This window comes from Nannobrachium achirus, assembly GCF_963921795.1.
Source record: "Nannobrachium achirus genome assembly, chromosome: 11".
In the NCBI taxonomy this organism is placed as follows: domain Eukaryota; kingdom Metazoa; phylum Chordata; class Actinopteri; order Myctophiformes; family Myctophidae; genus Nannobrachium; species Nannobrachium achirus.
Genome location: NC_137820.1, coordinates 32,077,845 through 32,098,452, shown reverse-complemented (window position 1 = coordinate 32,098,452; position 20,608 = coordinate 32,077,845). Strand labels below are relative to the sequence as shown.

At 42.9% G+C, this 20,608-nt stretch overlaps 2 protein-coding genes across 2 annotated transcripts; both read right to left on the bottom strand.

The window, feature by feature from the left end:
* Window positions 1-11,975: 11,975 nt before the first annotated feature.
* LOC308294287 (26S proteasome non-ATPase regulatory subunit 3-like) lies at window positions 11,976-16,353 on the bottom strand (the record flags this gene model as incomplete). The annotated part of the gene is made up of 2 exons (XM_080737014.1): window positions 11,976-13,492; window positions 16,311-16,353. The coding sequence occupies 2 exons, from the start codon at window positions 16,351-16,353 to the stop codon at window positions 11,976-11,978; spliced, it is 1,560 nt and encodes a 519-aa protein (XP_080593140.1).
* Window positions 16,354-17,551: 1,198 nt separating this feature from the next.
* On the bottom strand, window positions 17,552-18,487 carry LOC308294286 (spastin-like; the record flags this gene model as incomplete). The annotated part of the gene is made up of 1 exon (XM_080737013.1): window positions 17,552-18,487. The coding sequence occupies one exon, from the start codon at window positions 18,485-18,487 to the stop codon at window positions 17,552-17,554; it is 936 nt and encodes a 311-aa protein (XP_080593139.1).
* Between the last annotated feature and the right edge of the window lie 2,121 nt (window positions 18,488-20,608).

Here is a 20,608-nt window from a genome sequence, read left to right as displayed (position 1 = left end):
GACTGAAGCTGATCAGACCTCGTTATGTATCCAAGTGGCATGCTTCTGTCCCCACTGCTCTCCTATCTTAATCTGGAGGCTTTTTCTGCTGCATCCCCAATGTTGCCTATGGCTCTTCTTTGTTGGCAACTGTTATGCACAGTGGCGTAGCTGTGCTTAGGGAGTGACTGGCAAATTCCAGACTGCTAGATGTCAGGTCTCAATCTGGACAGGGAGATGTGTGGTGGAATTTTCAGCTGCCTCTCCAGGTCAACTGTCATCACTCAGTCTCGGGCTGTGGAGAGCAAACCAGCAGAGCAGTTCTTTGGTGTTTTCTCTGACCTTTTCCCTTCCTTGACACAGTGAATGGCCTTAGCTGTGGCTTGGGAGTATTGGATGCCCTTGATGCCCTTGCTGATTGCTTAAAGGACCAGGTCACCTCTGGGACAACCAGATCTTATTTTATTGTTGTGTGGGACACGATCAACACAATCCTGAATTATTTTTTGTGTTCAATCTGTGTTTTTAGATATGTTAGTATTTCAGCATGCTACAACTGGTCATATGATGCAGTCATATGATGCATTTGGCATCATATGACCAGTTGTAGCATGCTGAAATCCGCTGAAATACTAAAATATCTAAAAACACAGATTGAACACAAAAAATAACTCAGGATTGTGTTGATCGTGTCCCACACAACAATAAACTAAGATCTGGTTGTCCCAGAGGTGACCTGGTCCTTTAAGCGATGGATTTCAGGACCTGGTCGTTCCTCAATAGAAACCGGCCCTCAGGCCTCACCCAGCGCCTTGGAGCAGCTGCTCAGGATATGTTCAGGATATGTACGGTACCTGGGTGCTCAGGATGTGTACTGCAGATATTCCTGTGCCCGTGCCACAAACTCCTCCCTGACTGAGCTGAAACAGAGCCTGAGTTTATTGGTCTTCCTGTACAGCCTGATTTTGCTTAGGCTGCGGCCACAGCCATCTTCATTCAGCCATCATAGATGAGTAGAGTCCAGAGTATTTTTGGGTGCATTTCATGCTAGTAAACACAGGCATTGAATCTTCCAGGGAGCCCCCTCCAGGTCAGCATTGGTTGCCTTGATGGAATCTCTGTCATTCAGAGTGCGGTTGAAGACATTTCCAAGGCTCATCACCGGCTTCTCAATGACTGATGGGATCTTGTGTTCTCCCAGACTGAAGCGAATTTGTCTATGATATTCCCCTTCTTTTGGATAATTTTTCCCTTACCAGGTATATTCCAGCACATGCCATTGCTCAAAGTCTTGGACCATCCAAGGCAATGCTTTAATGGGGAGCAACACAGCCTTTGGCAAGGGCAAGAAGACAGTCCGTGCGGCAGTCCTTGCCTGAACTCACCTTACCTCTTCAGCTGCTCTCTGGCCCTAGCCCCACCACTGAGATGATCTCCACCCACACACCCATTCTCCAGAAATCTCTCCAGAAGCTGTATGGTGTTTCCGGGGGGGAGAGTGTTTTCTGCTGGTGTTTCAGTCCGAGCGTATCAAAGAGTGCGTTCGGAAATGCGCACCTGTTGTGTGCTCAGTGTAGTGAGTGCCTAAACCCAACCCTAATCCTAACCCTAACCTCAGTAAAACTATGCCTAAACCCAACCCTAACCCTAACCTCAGTAAAACTATGCCTAAAACTAACCCTAACCCTAACCAGACCCAGTGCACATTTCCGAACGCACCCTTTGATACACTCGGACTGAAACACCAGCAGAAAACACTCTCCCGTTTCCGGGGATGACATTAGGACTGTGTCCTAATGCTCGACTCTCCCTCTTCCTTCACAAAGGAAGCTACTTTGATCACATGCCACCAAGCAGTGATGCGCTCCATTGGAAGTGCAAGACAGACTGTATTATTGTAGCTATGGGTTCTGGTGTAATATTGGTTTATTGACGTCGGCCATTTTTAAAATGGCTATAAATAGAAAATGAAGGGTGATCTAACTTCTCTCTTTGGATTTGTTTTTTCCTATGGTCCTAAGGTACTTCCATACCAAAGGAAAAGTAAATCAAAGTTTAGGGGGAGGGGTGGGGGGTAAGTTACCCTGTTAAAACATATTATATTTTCATGAAATATGCATATTTTACCCTCCGCTGTCCTGTTAATTAATGAAGTATTGGGTTTTTTGCATTGAAACCTGTTTAGTTGGGGGCGCCTGGTGGCCTAGTGGACCAGGCGCATACCATATAGGCATTGCCATTTCGGCATCAATGCCTGTCGGCGTCGCCGGTTCGATTCCCGATCCGAGCGACCTTTGCCGCATGTCACTCCCTGTCTCTCCCCCATTTCCTGTCAGTCTACTGTCCTATCCAATAAAGGCAAAAAGCCCAAAAACAAATCTTTAAAAAAAAAAAGAAAAGAAACCTGTTTAGTTGAATTCCTAGACCCCATAAATGTACACTTTGACACCAATAATATTATTATAGCTCTAACAGAAGCAAAGTTGGGGTCTGGTGTAATAGTGGTTTATTGTTGGCGGCCATTTTTAAAATGGCTATAGATAGAAAATGAAGGGTGATCTAAATTGTCTCTTTGGATAAATTGTTTCCTATGGCCCCAAGGTACTTCCATACCAAAGGAAACGTTAATCAAAGTTTAGGGGGAGGGGTGGAGGGGGGTAGGTTACCCTGTTAAAACGTGTTATTTTTCATGAAATTAGCATATTTTACCCCCCGCTGTCATGTTAATTAGTGAAGTATTGGGTTTTTTGCTTTGAAACCTATTTAATTGAATTCCTAGACCCCAAAAATGTACACTTTGATACCAATATTATTATTATAGCTCTAACAGAAGCAAAGATATGGGGTCTGGTGTAATAGTGGTTTATTGTTGGCGGCCATTTTTAAAATGGCTATAAAAAGAAAATGAAGGGTGATCGAACTTGTCTCTTTGGATAAATTCTTTCCTATGGCCCTAAGGTACTTCCATACCAAAGGAAAAGTGAATCAAAGTTTAGGGGGAGGGGTGGGGGGGTAGGTTACCCTGTTAACAGTTTGACTGCCACGGGAGGTATATACCGCCCGCCACTTCCTGCGCAATCTTGCCAATTAAAAAGTTAGGAGGTATATACCGCCCGACCCTTTTTTTTCATATTACAGTAGTACAGTGTTGGATCTATGCGGTAACCAAGATACAGCCCTTTTGGACGATGGGACGGTTGTCATGCATGACAATTCAGTGGCGTCAGTTCAGAACAAGCTAAGGTATGGCAACATGACTGGTGTCTGGTGAAGACACCAGTCATGTTGCCATACCTTAGCAACAGGCACGATGAAAAGTACATTTTTATTATTTCCCCCTGTCAAGGTATGGCAGCTGCATACCCCTGCCATACCCAATTGACGCCCCTGCATGACATCACACGCTCATGTTACCAAATTCAAGCATGCTGATTGGCCGGTTCCCCCCAGACACAAGGGTCTACTCTAGAGGCCCATTATACAAACAACAAGAGTGACTTTACGTAACCGGACACACAGCAATCAGAGGGAGAGAGAGATATATTGAGAGAAAGAGCGAGAATCAGAAGCAGCAGAGAATTTAGTTATAAAATCATAGAATCATGCCCCGCATCCCGTGGTCTCTCCCCGCGCCGGGTCAGCGGAGTGGCGACATGTCGGAATGGAGAGCGACACCCCCCCGCGCCATGCCCCGTGAACAGTCTGACTCTGGACACCAAGCCCGCAGTCAACGGCGGTGGCCGGCGCTCTTCCACGATCGGTTCATCAGCGACTAGCGAGGGCCTCTGCTGCTACATCCACTGCCTCGATTTTGGATCTGGCGGCGAGAAGAGCTCCTAACGGGCGATCGGTTCATCGAAGGCCTCGGCTGGTAGGATCCACGGCCTCGATTTTGGATCTGGCGGCCAGAAGGCAGAGCACCGATTGCTGCCGTTTCTCCCCGCGCCCTGTAGGATGCACTGCGAACCCGGTAAGCGTTACAAAGTTTATGTTTTCTACGATTCACTTTGTTCTTTACGTCTGTCTTTCAATGTTATATGAGCTCAGTGCTGAGTTCTACCTGTAATGCACGTATACGGCGTCTGCTGTCGGAAAATAAAAGGCAGGGGCAGGTAGGATTAGCCCGAATAGTAGCTGATCGTATGCCCTCAAAAAAAGTCTAGAACACACACCACTGTATGAGATGCATAAAGTGTGTTCCTGTGGAAATGAGCCATGAATCTGTAGGTCTACTTCTTTCTAATGCAAGCTTGTAATACATTCTTCAATCAATCAATAAGCCTGACCTGCTATTGTTTTTTTTTCCACGTGGGGTGCATTTGGTAATATACAATTCAATTCAAAGGAGCTTTATTGGCATGAGAAAACATACGTTTACATTGCCAAAGCAAGTATCACAAATACAATAAAAAAAACAGTTGAAAATATACATTTGGAGGGGGTACAGCATTGTTCAAACAGAGCTATGTCGCATTGTGTCATTTTATATATATACAGGGTACAAATAGCAGCATTATTTTCCTCATAGTACATAAAGGTATCAGCTCTGTTTCATACTGTATGTGCAGTAGGTCTAGATGTCAATCCATGGTTTGTGGTGTATGAAGTTCCTCCAACTTCTTCCAGTAAGAATACATTTCTTTATAGTTTAGTTTTTATTGTGTGTGTATACCTAGATAGATAGTTTAGTAATACAATCTGTGTGTGTGTGTGTGTGTGTGTGTGTGTGTGTGTGTGTGTGTGTGTGTGTGTGTGTGTGTGTGTGTGTGTGTGTCTACAAGCACACAACGCCTCGCACCGCGAGGCGTTGTGTGCTTGTAGATCTGCTGTTTTCACTACTTTTGTGCGACAGCCTTTGCTAAAGAACATACAAATTATACAGAAGCACGATCATTTAGTATTTTTTATTTATTTCTATCATATACAGGGCCCGTGGAGTCTGACTGGATGGAGGAAGGATGGGAGCCCGATCTGCAACCAGACCAATGACAACGCAGAGGACAGTATGATGGCGGAGATAGCGAGAGCGGAGGAGTCAGGCATAGGTCATACACACTGTAGGTTCGCTGCCTGGACCAATGTCACTCTAGGGGAGCTGAAGAACTTTCTGGGACTTCTCTTCCTCACAGCTATCGTTCACAAGCCGGAGAGCCATGCACTGGTCAAAAAACATTGCCATGCCGACGCTGTACTTTCCCAGAACAATGGCAAGGAACAGGTACCAGGCCATTTTGAGGTACCTGAGGTGCACGCACGCACGCGCGCGCGCGCACACACACACACACACACACACACACACACACACAGTGAACAGTACCATCTTTGACCTTGATTTGTGGTGCCTTTGACTCCTGAATGTTGGCTTGTTGAATGCCTTTTTTGAGAATACAGTACTTTATTTTGACTTTTATATTATTTTATTTATTCTTTACTTGCTGCACATTTATTTTATTTTACTTTTATCCAGTTATATTTTATTTTTGTGAAGTCATATTTGTGATTTTTTTTTTTGGAAATATTTGTAAATATTGTTGAACATAAATATGTTCATGCTGGATGTGTGAGGTACTCACCAGGGTTAGGGTTCGATGTTGCCATAAAATAAAAGGTTGACATCGCTTTTCTGACTTTTTGTCTTCCTGACCTTTTAGACCAGGTAAAAACACAGTGAATTCACAGTGCATAGTTCTATCAAAATGTAAGGCAATTTCCACCTTCTGAGTCATTTCATACTTTTTCACTTTGCCCCCTTGAAACTAGACGATGGTACAATATTTTTTTCACTTTCTTTGCATAAAATGAAAGTATGCATGCTATTCTTTCTGTCAAGGGTACTTGTGTTCCGTTACCATTTACCAATTTGTTGCTATGGCTTCCTAAAGTTTTTTTTCTTTGAACTCAAATATCTCAGAATCTAGATTTCTGAGGTTATTGACTGGTTTGCGCAGTGTGCACTCTCGAGCACCTATCTCCAAAACCGCTCACCGAAATCACTCCAAATTTTTTTTAGTAAAAAAAAAAAATCCTCTTTTACCAAATCTCCCATTTTTGTTCCGATATTCACATCGCATCATTTTCAATTTATTCTCTGGAATGGGGGCAGAAATGAATGGGCCTTGATGGTGGCATTGGCCGGGGGAGGGGGGTGGGGGGGTCTGGCAGTCAAAGTGTTAAAACGTGTTATTTTTCATGAAATTTGCATATTTTACCCCCCGCTGTCATGTTAATTAGTGAAGTATTGGGTTTTTTGCTTTGAAACCTATTTAATTGAATTCCTAGACCCCAAAAATGTACACTTTGACACCAATATTATTATTATAGCTCTAACAGAAGCAAAGATATGGGGTCTGGTGTAATAGTGGTTTATTGTTGGCGGCCATTTTTAAAATGGCTATAAAAAGAAAATGAAGGGTGATCTAACTTGTCTCTTTGGATAAATTCTTTCCAATGGCCCTAAGGTACTTCCATACCAAAGGGGACCTTTGCATCATGACTTGAAGTAAAATGTGTCTTAGAGCCTCCACTAAATAGACCTTTTCTCTGTGAGTCAACATGCAGGAGCAACCTGACTGTTGTAAAAGGAAAATACCAATTATCCTATGTTGGCATATTTTTATTTTTTACATTGTTTTGTTTGTTTGTTTGTTTAACTGATTTAGGCATGACCTGTGAAGTGGGCACATTTAGCAATACAATAATTGTTTTGAGTGTTGTGTTATTTTTAGTTATAATTTGTTATAATCATATTCATATTGGCAATTTCTTAATTCATTTTCTATTACAATGTAGTTTTAACTAAAGGGGTGCTCTGTAGAGCACAAATCTCCAGCAGGCTGGTGAGGGCATGCAGGGCAGGGTCACACATCAACTTGTGCAAGCCGAGGCTTCAGAAGTGTCAATTTCCCATGTTGTCTTGCTAGGCTGTGGTCAATACGTCTTGGTTGGTTCAGTTTTGTTTTTCCTGGTGACTTACTGGTATGTAGTTCATTTGACAGTGGAATGTTGGCTCACTGAAAGAAAACTACAAGCAAAATGGCTGGTAAGTGGGGTTCTGTGGCTATCTCGGCAGTGCCTCTCGTGGCTCAAGTCCACTTCAGACGGCGTGCCTCAGTTATTTTAATAGGATCTAAGCTGAGTTCAAGCTATTCATTTCAATGAAAGTTGCTCTGTGGCATTTGAAGTACCCAGAAGACTGCCGGAAGTAGGAGAATTGGTCTAAAAATTGTGGCCAATTTTGCAGAAGTGTTGAGCACCGCGAAGCACCGAGCAGGCACACTAGGGTACGCAGTAGCATTAGCATACGCACTCGCAGTAGCATTTAACTGCACTTCCAGGTTTGACCTTTACAGTGTGGGTGGGGTTACAAGGACGTTTAAAATGTGATCCGTCCCATCAAATGTTGCCTTTTGGTCAGATGTTGTGCTGTCACTAGTACTAGTACAGCTTGAGAGGCTTTCTTTTGCTTTGCTTTTTACCTTTATTTCCGCCCCAATTTAGTCATCATGTCAATTATTTCCTCCCCACACACATTTCAGTATCATCCCACTGACTCACCTGCCAAGTGAAGAGTCCCACCGAGAGGGCATAGACCAGAGCCCCCGCCCTACTCCGGCCCAACACTCCCCGCTGACAGGTGCCGCCCCCGCCCGTAGAGATTACATGCGGCAACAATTATCACCCTCCTCGCCCGACACCCGGCCCCCTCCCCCGAAACACGGGCCAATTGTGTTTGTGTAGACACTCGACTAAGCCGGATGCACCGCAGTGGATTAAAACCCCCAGACTCCGCGGTGGTGGTTTGAGGGCAAAAGGTCTGCCAACAATCGGTCAAGCAACTCACGAATTCAGCAGACACTCCGACACATAGGGGCTTTATTTTATTTTATTGGCATTGAAAACCAGCAAAGGTTCTGACAGAAGCTGTCGACTCAGCACCGTGCGCAGCTGGGGGAACCAGTTATAATCTATTTTTAAATTGCACATGGTTTCCACATGGAGTTGATACGGTCCGAATTCAATCATTCATTGTCAACAACAATGGTACCCGAAAGGGTACCCTTTGGTGTTAGCATGTGGACGCTGGGGTTCCAGCTCAAGTGACAGACGGCTAAAGAATGAGGAAACAGAGCTGAGAAGGCGACACAATGTAGGGCGGAGGGAGTCTTGGAATCTTTGAAGCAAAAAAACAACTGAGTTTCAGCACCATAGACAGCTCCTTCTTTTCTCTAATCAGTCATTTACAAGTGGCTAGGAGATGCACTTCCTCACAATTTTGTGAACGCTCTCTTCCACCACACTACTTGGCCAACATGTACTACCTGTAGCCTCAAAATTCAAACACCCATGTCACCTCTGAACAGTGTACTTTCCATTCCTCAGTATACAGTTGTATTCGTTATTTCGCCCATCCATTGCCTCTGTATAGAATAGTCTCACATCGCCCGGAAACATTCTTGTCTTGGTACACTGCTATACAAACAATTGAAACTTTTTTTTTTTTTTCATTATTTTTAATTGCTGATGTTGCACACATTTCCATGCTGCTGCTGCTGCTGCTGCTACAAAACCTTGACTTCGTATTATACCTTTGTTATTGCTGAAGTTGCACAGACTTTGGCCTACCTCACACACTACCTATACTACCTACTGTATATGCAAAATTACACTTCATTTTCAAAGATATTCATTACTTCTTGAAGATATGTCCTTATTGTTCTTTGAAGTCACTATCCCCCTGCAGCATTACGTTACACATAATAACTGACGCTACCTATATCACTGTTCATGTTCATGTCACTCATTACTATTACACCTTCTCTTTTATCTCAAATAAAATTGCCTACACCAAAATATGCTGTTTGTTCTCTACAGCAGGGGTTCCCAAACTTTTTTAGCTCAGGGCACCCCATGAATATTTTTTTCATCCGAGGCACCCCTTCATTATATAAATTTTCTCTCCCTTTATTTATAGCATATTTGAGCAATTATGTTGCGAGGAAAACGTTGAGATAGACATTTTGGTTAGAACTGACTGAAAATAATATATGAAACAAGGACCCCCACAACCTGTTCATAGTTTCATATTGTTTGACAGCACAATCATTAAGGTACCGGTATTTTGGATTCATGTCAATTTATGTTTTCAGATATTTAACCACTTGAACTGTCAATACTTCTCCCCTCTACACCAAACCTCTTTGCCGAAAATAGCCGATCTACAAGCTCACAACGCCTCGCAGCTTGTAGATCTGCTATTTTTGGCTAAAGTTCTCAGAATCTGGTTAAGAATCTGGCTAAAAAGGAGTTTTTTTTTCTTCTTTCTATCACATAAAGATTTGGAGGACCCCCTGTAGTAACTTTAGGGGGTCCTGGACCCCCTGTTGAAGACCCCTGTACTACACTATATGTGACCCCACCCCATTGACTTTTCCTCTAGTCTAGATTATTTAAGTGCAAGATGTCCAAGTGCGCAATATCTCCAAACCAAATGGGAAGATTGCCATGAAACGTTCTACGCACATTGACATATTCCTTATTTGGAGGTTGAGGTCTATAAATGAACAGGGGTGCCAACACATCAATCTGTTTACTATAAGACGTACACCACTGAATATAGACATATTTTCCCACAAGGTGCCTCTCAGCACAGAAAAGAGAAAAAAGAAACACCCAACATGGAGACAAATCATATAGTGTTCGTGGAACACTCAAATGACCCCCTGCAGAGAGAATTTAGAGATAACGGCCTTCCATGCCTCCTTGTCTATCTCACTAGTTGCACACGCACACACACAACACACACACACACACACACACACACACACACACACACACACACACACACACACACACACACACACACACACACACACACACACACACACACACACACACACACACACACACACACACACACACACATTTTAGCATTTTGAGAGGGAGGATAAAAAAAGCTTAGCTTCCCACAAAGTCTTTGGTGTACTGTATGTTTCTGTGCAGGAAAGCAGTAAAACTCACAGCTTTCTATTCTCTATGAATGAGAAAAACAAGGGCGTAAATTGTTATGATGCCTGAGGAATTGCTTTTCCTATGGGCCTCATGCAATAACATTCTCTTAAATGTATTGTATTGTATATATTTGTCTGTTTATGCGAATAAAAACAGTTCCCAACATCCAAATCTCAATAGCATTGGACAAACAATATTTGTGGACTGTGAAAACAGTTTTTCCCCCTTTTAATTTTTTTAAATGTCAGTAGTGGTCTCTGCCATTTAATATTTGCCCTTACCTAAAGGAAAAGCAATAGGAATAAATCATGGATAAGAACAAACCAAACTAGAAATACCGTTCCTACAAAACAGTGTGGGCTCGCATGGAACACCATGTATGGGCACAAAGATCGAGCCAACGTGTTGTTGTTATTTATATCAAGTCGCACTTGTTGGTGATGATGTCACCTAGAACGCTGCTCCTCATTGGCCAAGGGCCCTGCCTTTGTAGAAGAAATGTGTTCTTAAATTGCTTCCTGCATGAGACTCAATGTTTATGCCATGTCCATGTATCATGGGAGGAAAGGCAGCGAAAAACACATTGTTATTATTGTTATTATTGTCAAGAGAAGCCCAGCAAGCACGGTCAGGACCTGGACCAATCAGTGACGCTGCGATTGGGGCCAGATCAAGTCAAACCATGACTAGTCAGATCTGGCCTACAATATCACTGATTTCAACCAACATAAATCCTGCACACGAAAACGGACGTCCTGGATTAATCAGAGAGGGTCCGATCGAGGCCAGATAAATATCATAACTAGTCAGATATGTCCCAGAATATAACATGCTCATATTTCAATAACAATTATCCATTTGTCCGTATGATGTCCTGGTAAAGATCATCCCCATATGGGCTGTGATCTGGCCTAGTTCTGAAGACTGTCTAGCCTCTCATGAGCCAAGCCATCTGTAAGAGGAAAAGAATATCGGTCGATTTGGGGTATAACTTGTCTAAATATGGAGTAATACATTATACTCTACTTGGGCAACTGGCGGCCCGGTGGCCACATGGGGCCCCAACCTTCACTTAATGCGGCCTGCAGGTTATTATCGGAATACTGATATATTATTGATTTCAGCTGTTACAATTCCAAACATGCAAACATGACCCGCTTTAATTACTTCAGTCGATATTAGTTGTTGAATGGCTAGTATAGTAGTATTAAAAGGTTAGTCTTTTTTATGTCCAATATTTTTGTATTTAAGTTCATAAAGTTTGAAATTAAATCAAAATGTTACATTTCAGGATTCGAATCCAAAAATAACAAAAGATAATTCAGCATTGCAGTTCAAAAGAAGCAAAAATAGCAGATCTACAGAACAAGCTCAAAACGCGTCGCAGCACGACATGTTTTGATCTTGTAGATCGGCTGTTTTTGCCGATAGAGGTTTTGATAGAGGTTTTTGGTCGACAGCAACAATATGCAATGTGGCCCCCTCAAAGTTGCCCACCCCTGATATGTAATAGACGACTGGCACATAGACTGGCCACATGAACTCTGAGATCCACATGAAATGACATCCTGAATAGAACCTATCATTGTGTGTGCGCGCGTTCACTGTTTTTGTTTGTTTGTTTTCTTAGTTTTTAATGGGTTTGCTGTATAAAAAAAAATCCTTGGCCTACAGGTAACGTGCAATCTGTCAAAGTTTGCGGGTTAGCCCGTAACATTAAGGGCATTAATTCAGACAGACATGCCCATTTGTATACATCTTACAGAACCACACAGTAAAACATTGTAAATATTTATTTTCTGCCGTATAATAAAGACAGGAAGGAGTACATAGTTTTAGTTAAGACTGTGTTTGCTTTGTGCATGGTTGTCAGTGAAATGCCAAGGCAGGAAGGAATTCAAGCCAAAGAAAACAACACCTCAGGGAAGGGAGGGGAAATGGAAGTGTAGGAAGTAAAGACTTGCTCTAAGAAAGCAAAGCCGAGTAAATCATGGGAAACTATCGTCGTCGTCCTCGGCCATCTCCTTGGCAAACTCCAGGTCCTGCTGCTCCCGCTCTCGACATTCCTCCGCTGACTCCAGGTCCTTGTTGTAGGCTTTGGGAGGGAACCTCATGGCTTTGACAGACATGTTGTAGATCTCCAGACATAACGAGATCCTCTGGTGGTACGCCAGCTGAGGTTCCCGGGTCCCATAAATGTCCATGGCCTCTTTGGACTGGACAAAACCCTTCTCGTGGTTTATAGTGGCGTCTATCACTCCGTCGTGGATGGCCTTGGCCACTATGTACTCTGCGTCCTTTGGACTGTCCAGGTGTAGCTTGAGAGCAATGTCTGCCAGGGAGATCCTGGAGTAAGACAGACTGATCATACGCACTCCAGTCTTGATGACGTTGTGTCTCAGTCGGATGATCAGCGTGTAGGTTCTGTCTGCCTGGAACTTCTCTCCAAACTGTTCCAGGACCTGACTGAACTTGTCCAGGGTCCCCGTTCTCATGGACTGCGTGAGGAGGAAGTATGGCATGAGTGATCTCTTGAGCGATGGCTGTCTGAACTGCAGTCTGTCGGGAATCTCCCCCAACAACAGCTCCACCACTATCAATAACTTATGGACTGTCTGTTTGAATCCCACAGCAGTGTGTTGTGGGGCCTTCCTCAGAGCACTGATTAGAGTCCTCCTCGCCTCAGAATACTTTAACTGGATGGCCTTGATGCGACCAGTGTAGTACAGGTATCTGGCACATTCGTTGTTGTTGGCCTGCTCGGGGAATACAAAATTGGACGCCAGTTTCTCTGCCTGGTCGTACAGGTTGAACTGTAGGTAGTTCCTCAGCAGCAGATTCAACAGGACAGCCTGACCGTCGATGTCGTGGTGCAATGCTGCCGTGCGCAGACGCGTGTTGAGGAAGCTTCGGATGGCGCTTGACTGGTTGAGAAACTCATATATGCGTGCGTGGTAGTAATAACACTTGGCAGCGACCAGGTCCAGAGCCCTGCGGTTCTGCGATCCAATCTTCTGCATCAGGTCTTCTGAAAGCTTCTGGGCCTCAGGGTATCTCTTGTTGTTGGTGAGGTAGACTACCATTAGAAGCTGCAGATAGGCCTCAACCTCGGGCAGGAGAGGAGTGGAAGCTGCTTTCCCTGTCCTGGGACAGAATTGGACCTCGCTTTCAGCTGTCTCCATGGGCTCTCCCAGGAAACCCAGCAGGCAGTCCCTGGCCGTGGCGTTACTGGTGTAGAATCCGGACACGGCTTTGTGCAGAACGTTGGAGTTGAGTCGACGGCAGGTGGAGGGCAGCGCACGGAGTGCACGGAGAACGAAGCGAGGCTCCTTTCCCGACACGGCCTTCTCTATCTGTATTACATGTTTATTGATGTCTTCCAGAGTCAGACCATCAAGCTCCTTGGGAGTTTTGGCCATGTCGACACTGTCTTCTGGCATTTCGACGTCCTGCGGGTAGGGGCCTGAATCTTTCTCCCACTCAGTCTTGGGTTTCTCTGTTCTCTCTGTCTCCGTAAATCTATATTTCCAACTATTCTGTGTCCCTCAATGTCAAATTCATCCTGTGACTACCAGCAGAATATTGGTATGGAGGTTGGTTTATATGATCGCTTAATCATAACGGCTGTAATACCTTATAAAGAATATAGGTTTGTCTGACATCACATAGAACACAACCCGTTACATACAATACATACCTAACAACACCGATTTGCACACAGTCAGTCAATAGATAAAAACTACAAAGCATTCTTTAGAAAATCAACTAATTGAGAACACAGTGTGTTGTAGTTACAGAAAGGAATGCAGAATGCTACTGTAACCACATTTTGCAATTAAACAAGATGGGGTCTAATAATGGCATGGCTCTCATGTGGAACTCTCACATCATATGGATGAAGCAGGCAAGCAGCCCAACAGTGTTGGGCTCGTTACAAAAAAGTAATACTTGTTACTCTTTTCAAAAGTAATATTATTGCCAGACCCATGAAATGGGTAGGCCTACATAAGCAAATGTCGGTCCGGGTTTTCTATATAAAGGGTATATATGATGATGACATGATGATGACATGCCTACAAAAGGCATGATGTCATAAATGATGATGACAGACAGGGGGTCTGGCACAACCAGGTTGACCTGGTCTAGTTACTTTGCTTATTGCTCCCCGTCAACAGTAACTATTTACACTTCGTTCCCCTTTTGTTACGCCCCACACAGTTGGTAATTACTTGCACCAGCAGAGTGTGCAAGTACTGCTTTCTGTGCCGTCTGTTTCCGGCCTTTAGCCAGTGAGGGACCAGCATTCTTGGTGACGTCACCATCAACAAGTGCGACCTGATATGAATGGCTGGAGGTGGGTGAAAGTGGGTGGAGGTGGTTGAAAGTGAGTGGGGCTGGGTGAAGCCTTCAGCCAATGAGGGAACAGCATTCTCTGTGATGTCACCACCAACAAGTGCGACCTGATATAAATAACCCTCACTCTAGATGTGAGGTCACCGAGACGCCACCACCAACCAACAAGTGTCGTCACATACTCATATACCCAGCACCGATCGCAGTACTTGCGCGCTCTGCCGGCGCATAAATAGGCCATACATGGCCAGGAGTGCACGAGGCACAAGTTGGCACCTCAACAGAGTGTAGTCTAGATGCTTTTTTGAGCGGTGCTAACCGTCTGGCTTTGAGTGTAGATCCCTATGTCCATAGTACGAGACTAACGTCACACAAGACAAGTCATAGAAAGTATGCAGAGACCGACATCACCACAGCTGATGTCACGGACAGAAGCTTTCTCTGATCTAGAGTTTATGGCATGCCTGAAAAGATTGCTGATCTACAAGCCAAGGTCACGTGTCGCAGCCCAATGAATCAATTTCTCTGCACTTTGCATGATTTGCTTTGTAACGAAGCATCTTGTGCTCTATATGCCACAGTTTCACAAGGTGACAGGCCCGTTTCCTGTTCACATGGTTTTCCCATAGCTTCTTTTGATTAGTACAGGTTCGAACCGGAAACACACATGACAGCTCCAGTTCAAATCTGCTGCCAAGTCAATCAAATAAAGCTATGGAAAGAAATAACACCTTCTGAAAACCTGGGACAACAGCCTGTGTGATCAGACAAGCAGTTTGCAAGATTAGCCCTGGACAAACACATTAGTTTGCACCCACACACATTTTATGTCATAGAAACACCATTATTGACATAATAGCACGCTGTCAGTTAGCCAAGGAAGTAAATCCCAGAACATTATCCCAGAATGTTATACTTTCATATATTTCTTTTGTGTGAGTATTTTTTCATATCCCGCAATGCCTCCACATTATGGAAAGAGATAAAAGGCTAATGTCAGAGACATCCCCATAACCAGTACCATGACAACAGCTGAAGCTGAGTGGAATTTCTCCACCTTAAAAAGAATAGGGCTATTCCTATGAATCACAAGACAGGAATGTCTGAATGCACTTGCCATGCTTTTTCCATGGAAAGAGCATTCTTGTTTTCAATGAGAGGGTCATTGATAAGTTTGCTGTTTTGAAGGATAGTCTTGCAAAATTGAGACATGTAAATGAAATAGTGAGTGACAGTATTATTATTATTATATGTACTATCTCTGCACTAAACTTTTTCTGGATTAGTATTATTATCATCATCATCATTATTATTATTATACATTTTAACATAACATATATCTCCCCAATTTTAAATTGTTTATTCAATGCACATCAGCCGAATTTATTCCTGATCTGCAGCATCTATTATATAAATTGTAAGTCATCAGATTGACTGTGAGAGGCTCTGAGGGTGAATGACCAATGTGTTGAAGATCACTGTGGAATGGCTTAGGGAACAACCCTTGTCTTATGTCACCATCTAGTGATTACAGGTGGCATTGCTGCATGATCTGACCTGAAATTAACAAATTGTACACTTGTACATTAATGTGTCAAGTTAGCCAGCTGGCCAAGTTAAATTTTCCTTTGAATGGGTCACCTTTAGCCATCTTCACATTCCCAAGTGAGCACCTCAACGTTCTATTACTTGGAACGATACAAGTTGGGAATGAATGCAGGACCCAACCGGCACCTGGTTACAGTATGCAATACCCGTTGTACCCGCTGTCAGAGTACCCGTTGTACCCGTCTGTACCCGTGTCTCTTTTATGCCCATATACAGAGTTCCGTGTCAGGAATGACGAAATATCTAGGTTAGTCTATGACGTCAGTACTATGACATCATCGATAATCAGGGTACTCCAAATATGGGCATTTGCCAATTTATCAATATTTTTTGGAGATCCATTGATGTGACCTTTTTCCTACTTGGCACATCACTCCCCATGTCCTCGTTGATAATGCATGCCATGTCTGAATTTGATTGATCAATGTATTTAGTACTCAAGTGAAACCTGATAATTCTTATCATTTTGTTTTCTGATTTTTACCTATTTTGACCAGTCTATCTTTGATTGTTGATTTATTTGCACATAATGCTATTTGTACTTCCTATACCCACTGAGCAATTCTCAGGCTAATAGATGTCTAAGCTTAGACTAGACATTAATTAGATGTCTAATAGGCTATCTTTATACATACGACATACCTAACAGCAGAGCCAATCTCTTCCTACTAAAAGGTTAGAGAGGCAAAAAGGTAAAGAGAATTAGGCTACTGTACCTAACCTTTCAATTTAACGTTTAAATGGCACATTTTCTAATAATGATATATTACCTTACATCTTACTCAGCTTTTACATATCCAGTACCGTAACTGTATTTATTTTATTTTTTCTTGATTTACTTTACTTATGTTTTTGTTGTTGTTGGAGAGTTGAATTATTGGAGCACTGAAATGCAAGAAATTATTAATATGCCTGAAGTACGCCTCCTGTAAGCCATGTAAACCCTCTTGTACTGAAGATATCTCTTCAGTGGAATTTTTGTTTTTCTTCTGTTACCTATGTTTTCACATGTAATGTAAACATTAGTTATTGAATCATATTTGCACAGCATACAGTATGTATTCAATCATTTGCACAGTTATAATACAGTATATTTGCACAGCAAAGGAGAGGCACAGTCGTGATTTGAATTGGTCTATGTTAAGTGGATGCCTAACATGTACCTGCGACAAAAGTGAGAGGGCATGGTGCAATTTGAATGCTGTACGGTAGGCCTATATTGTATTGACAATAGCTACCTAGCCACCAGATGAAAATGTACTGAATTAAATAAATAATAAAAATTGCACCGGTGCAAACATGACACACGTGCATATCTCCTTGTATGGGCCGTCCGTCCGTGATGCCAGTTGCTTTATGTGTATGAGATACTTCAATGGTTTCCTATAAGCTTAGTCCTTTCTAGGATCTCCTTTTAGTTGACCTTGTACCAGTGAACTGTACCGTCATGAATCTGTACCTTTTTCTATGCAAACTTCTAATAAAGTCTTTTGGCGATCCATACATGGAGATACGTACTAATACACACAAAGGGGAATGTAGTAGTGGTTTTCACCGCCCAAAAACAAAGCTAATAATTATTACCGTTATCATTATTTATAGCTCAGAACGATGCTGTGTCACCAAAGTCTTTGTTCCACTGTGAATACACGTTCAGAGTCCTTTGAGGGATGCTGGGTTTTATACGTTTCAAGGAATCTTCAAAGTCTTTATGCTGGATGCTCCGTACCTCACTAGCAGCCATGTTCTGGATTTGGGTTGGTCCCAATTCCCTAATTGGCCCAAGGGCAGCGTCTTTTGCTAGTGAAGTGAGATCACTTCCGGAGTATCCCACAGTGACCTTTGCTAAATGGGCCATCTCTCGTTGATTAAGTGGATTCCCGTGCTTTCCCAAAAGATGTCCGAGCAGCTTGAATCTTGTCTCCTCATCTGGTAATATCACATAGATTCTCTTTGCAAAGCGCCTGAGTACTGCTTCATCAAGCTCCTGAGGCCTGTTAGTGGCACCCATTACCAACACTCTCTCATCCCCTCCTGACTGCACCCCGTCAAACTCAATGAGGAACTCGGTCTTTAAACGACGACTGGCTTCATGTTCTCCTGTGCTTCTTTCACAAAGCAGGCTGTCGATTTCATCAATAAAGATGATCGAAGGCTGTACTTCACGGGCAACGGCGAACAATGCTCGGACAAGCTTCTCACCCTCTCCAAAGTACTTAGAGGTCAAACTGGCAGCACTGACGTTGAAGAAAACAGCATTCGATTCCATTGCAACAGCTTTAGCCAACATGGTCTTCCCATTTCCTGGAGGACCAAACAAAAGCAAGCCGCGTGCTGGACTTCTCAGGCCAGTAAACAGCTCCGGGTTTAACGAAGGAAGGATAACAATCTCCCGGAGTGCTTGCTTGGCCAGGTCCTGCCCAGCAATGTCTTCAAAGCATATTGTGCCACTGTCAACAATTTCATCAAGAATCAAATTAGCCAATTTGCTGTCCACATTCTTAAAGTTTTTCATGTCTGTCTTTCTGGGCTGCTTCATAGTTGATTTTCCATGTTGCACCTTTCTCACTTGGGGAATTCCCTTGATGTCAATGGATCTGGGAGCAGGTCTGGTAGTAGTGGAGGGTTTGATGTGATTGCATGCACCACCTTCTCCAGCCTGACTTTTAAGTCCAGGGTTTGGCTGGGATGGAAGATCATTTGGGACATTCTGAGGAGAGTTTTTCCTTTTAGATGCCTGTCTATCTTCCAATTTTGTAAGTCTTTCTTTTGCCTTATGGAGATAAGTCACCATTTCCACTTTTGCCTGATCATACTGCTCTCCTTGCCCTGTGATCTCAACAGCAATACCGCTTTCAAACTCAGCTATGCCTTTCTTGTACCACTGAACAGCCTCTTCCTTCACACCTGCATCATCTTCATCGATCCGTAGTGCCCGATGTATGTATTTGAACGCCTTCTTGTAATGGCTTTGAAAAACGTTGACGTTATTGTCTTTGCTACTACAATCATTTGTTGGTGTATGTGGTTCTCTCATGTTGCCCAAACCCATAGCCAAGTTAACGTTCATTACACCATGTTTGCTGAACAACATAAAATACTGTTTCACTGTTTCAAAATAACTGTTGCAACTGAACAACAATTCATCCAAAAACATCAACTTCTGTTAGTCTATTTCCTATATAACTGCTGTGTTTCCATCTGCCTATCTCCATGACAGTCTATGTAAGATCCGGACACCTTATGCTGACCAGAGCTGAGGTCTGACATCACACATACATAACATGGCCGATTTGCACAGGTCCACTTAAACCAATCGAATGAATTGTGATGTTACTAAAGCTTCCATAATGGTGCGTTCCCTGGAATGATCTGTATTGAAACACTGGTTCCTTCAAAGTGTAGGCTACTCTATTCTTGTAGGGAATGATGCCAATTTATGTGAGGATTAAGATGCCTTGGAGGTCTTCAAGCATGGGGGTACTGGACATGAGTTGATGATGTTGACCTTTAACAACATATTCAACACCATATATATGTTAGACATCATAAAAACACAAACTGTTGCCATGCAACGCTATAACAACGGCAATTTGTGCAGCTCCCATTGAGTGTGGACATTGAACATTCTTATCTGTACACTCTACAGTTCTCTTTTCAAAGAAAAGCAGTTAGGATTGATTAATCCAACGTGTGCCAGAGAAGTGTGTAGGTACATGCGCAATATAAAGCCTATATAACTTAAGACACTGGCAGCGAGGGGGTGAGCAAGCTAACAACGCCTTGCAGTGCGAGATCTGCTATTTTCACAATTGAATGCCTCAACTCCTACATTCCAAGTGTTTATCAGGGTGGGGGTCCCCACTTCAAATATGAGTAGGCCTATTTTGGGGGTTACGGTGTGAAAAGGTTGAGAACCACTGGTCAGATAGGTGGACCGTGTGCATTTCCAGAGCCTGTTTATTTTAATAATCAGTCAATTGATTGTTGTTCTCCCTTGAATCACCTTTAAGTTGCTGTTCATCAATATCACAAAATATATTTTTCTAGGTTTAATAAATGCCATGTCATTTTGTATTATATACAAAATATATTTAAAATATACTATCATTCAAATATTAGTGTTTGCCAATTATTTAAGGGCACACTTGCAATATCCTCGTGGCCCCACCAGTGGGCTCACAGGTTGAGGATGCCATTCTAGTATATTATAACTCTTATGGATTCTAGCCTATGCTGCCCTCTAATGCCCACGTGAAATCACAACATCATTATTTAGCCTAATGATTGATATGCATTAAGCCACAGACCCCCACCCTTTGACTTCAATTATCTCCTTATTTATTAATTTATCCTATTTGTATTGTATTTCATATACTCCTGTTTGTATCTTATGCATTTGTAAGTATTTTCACAGTTACTTAATACTGTCAATTAATCATGTAGGACAATTTATTTCTTATTTTTTTTATTTCATTTAGTCCTGCAAAGAAAACAGGAAAAGTAGAAGAAAAAGCTCTGCAATATTCCCTTCGACCATCAGATGGCAGTGATAGGCTACTCCATATCCATAATGGAATCTGGAATCTAACAGTTGCTCCCCACACAGACACACGCGCACGCACGCGTGTACGCGTGTACGCAGCGCACACGCACGCAC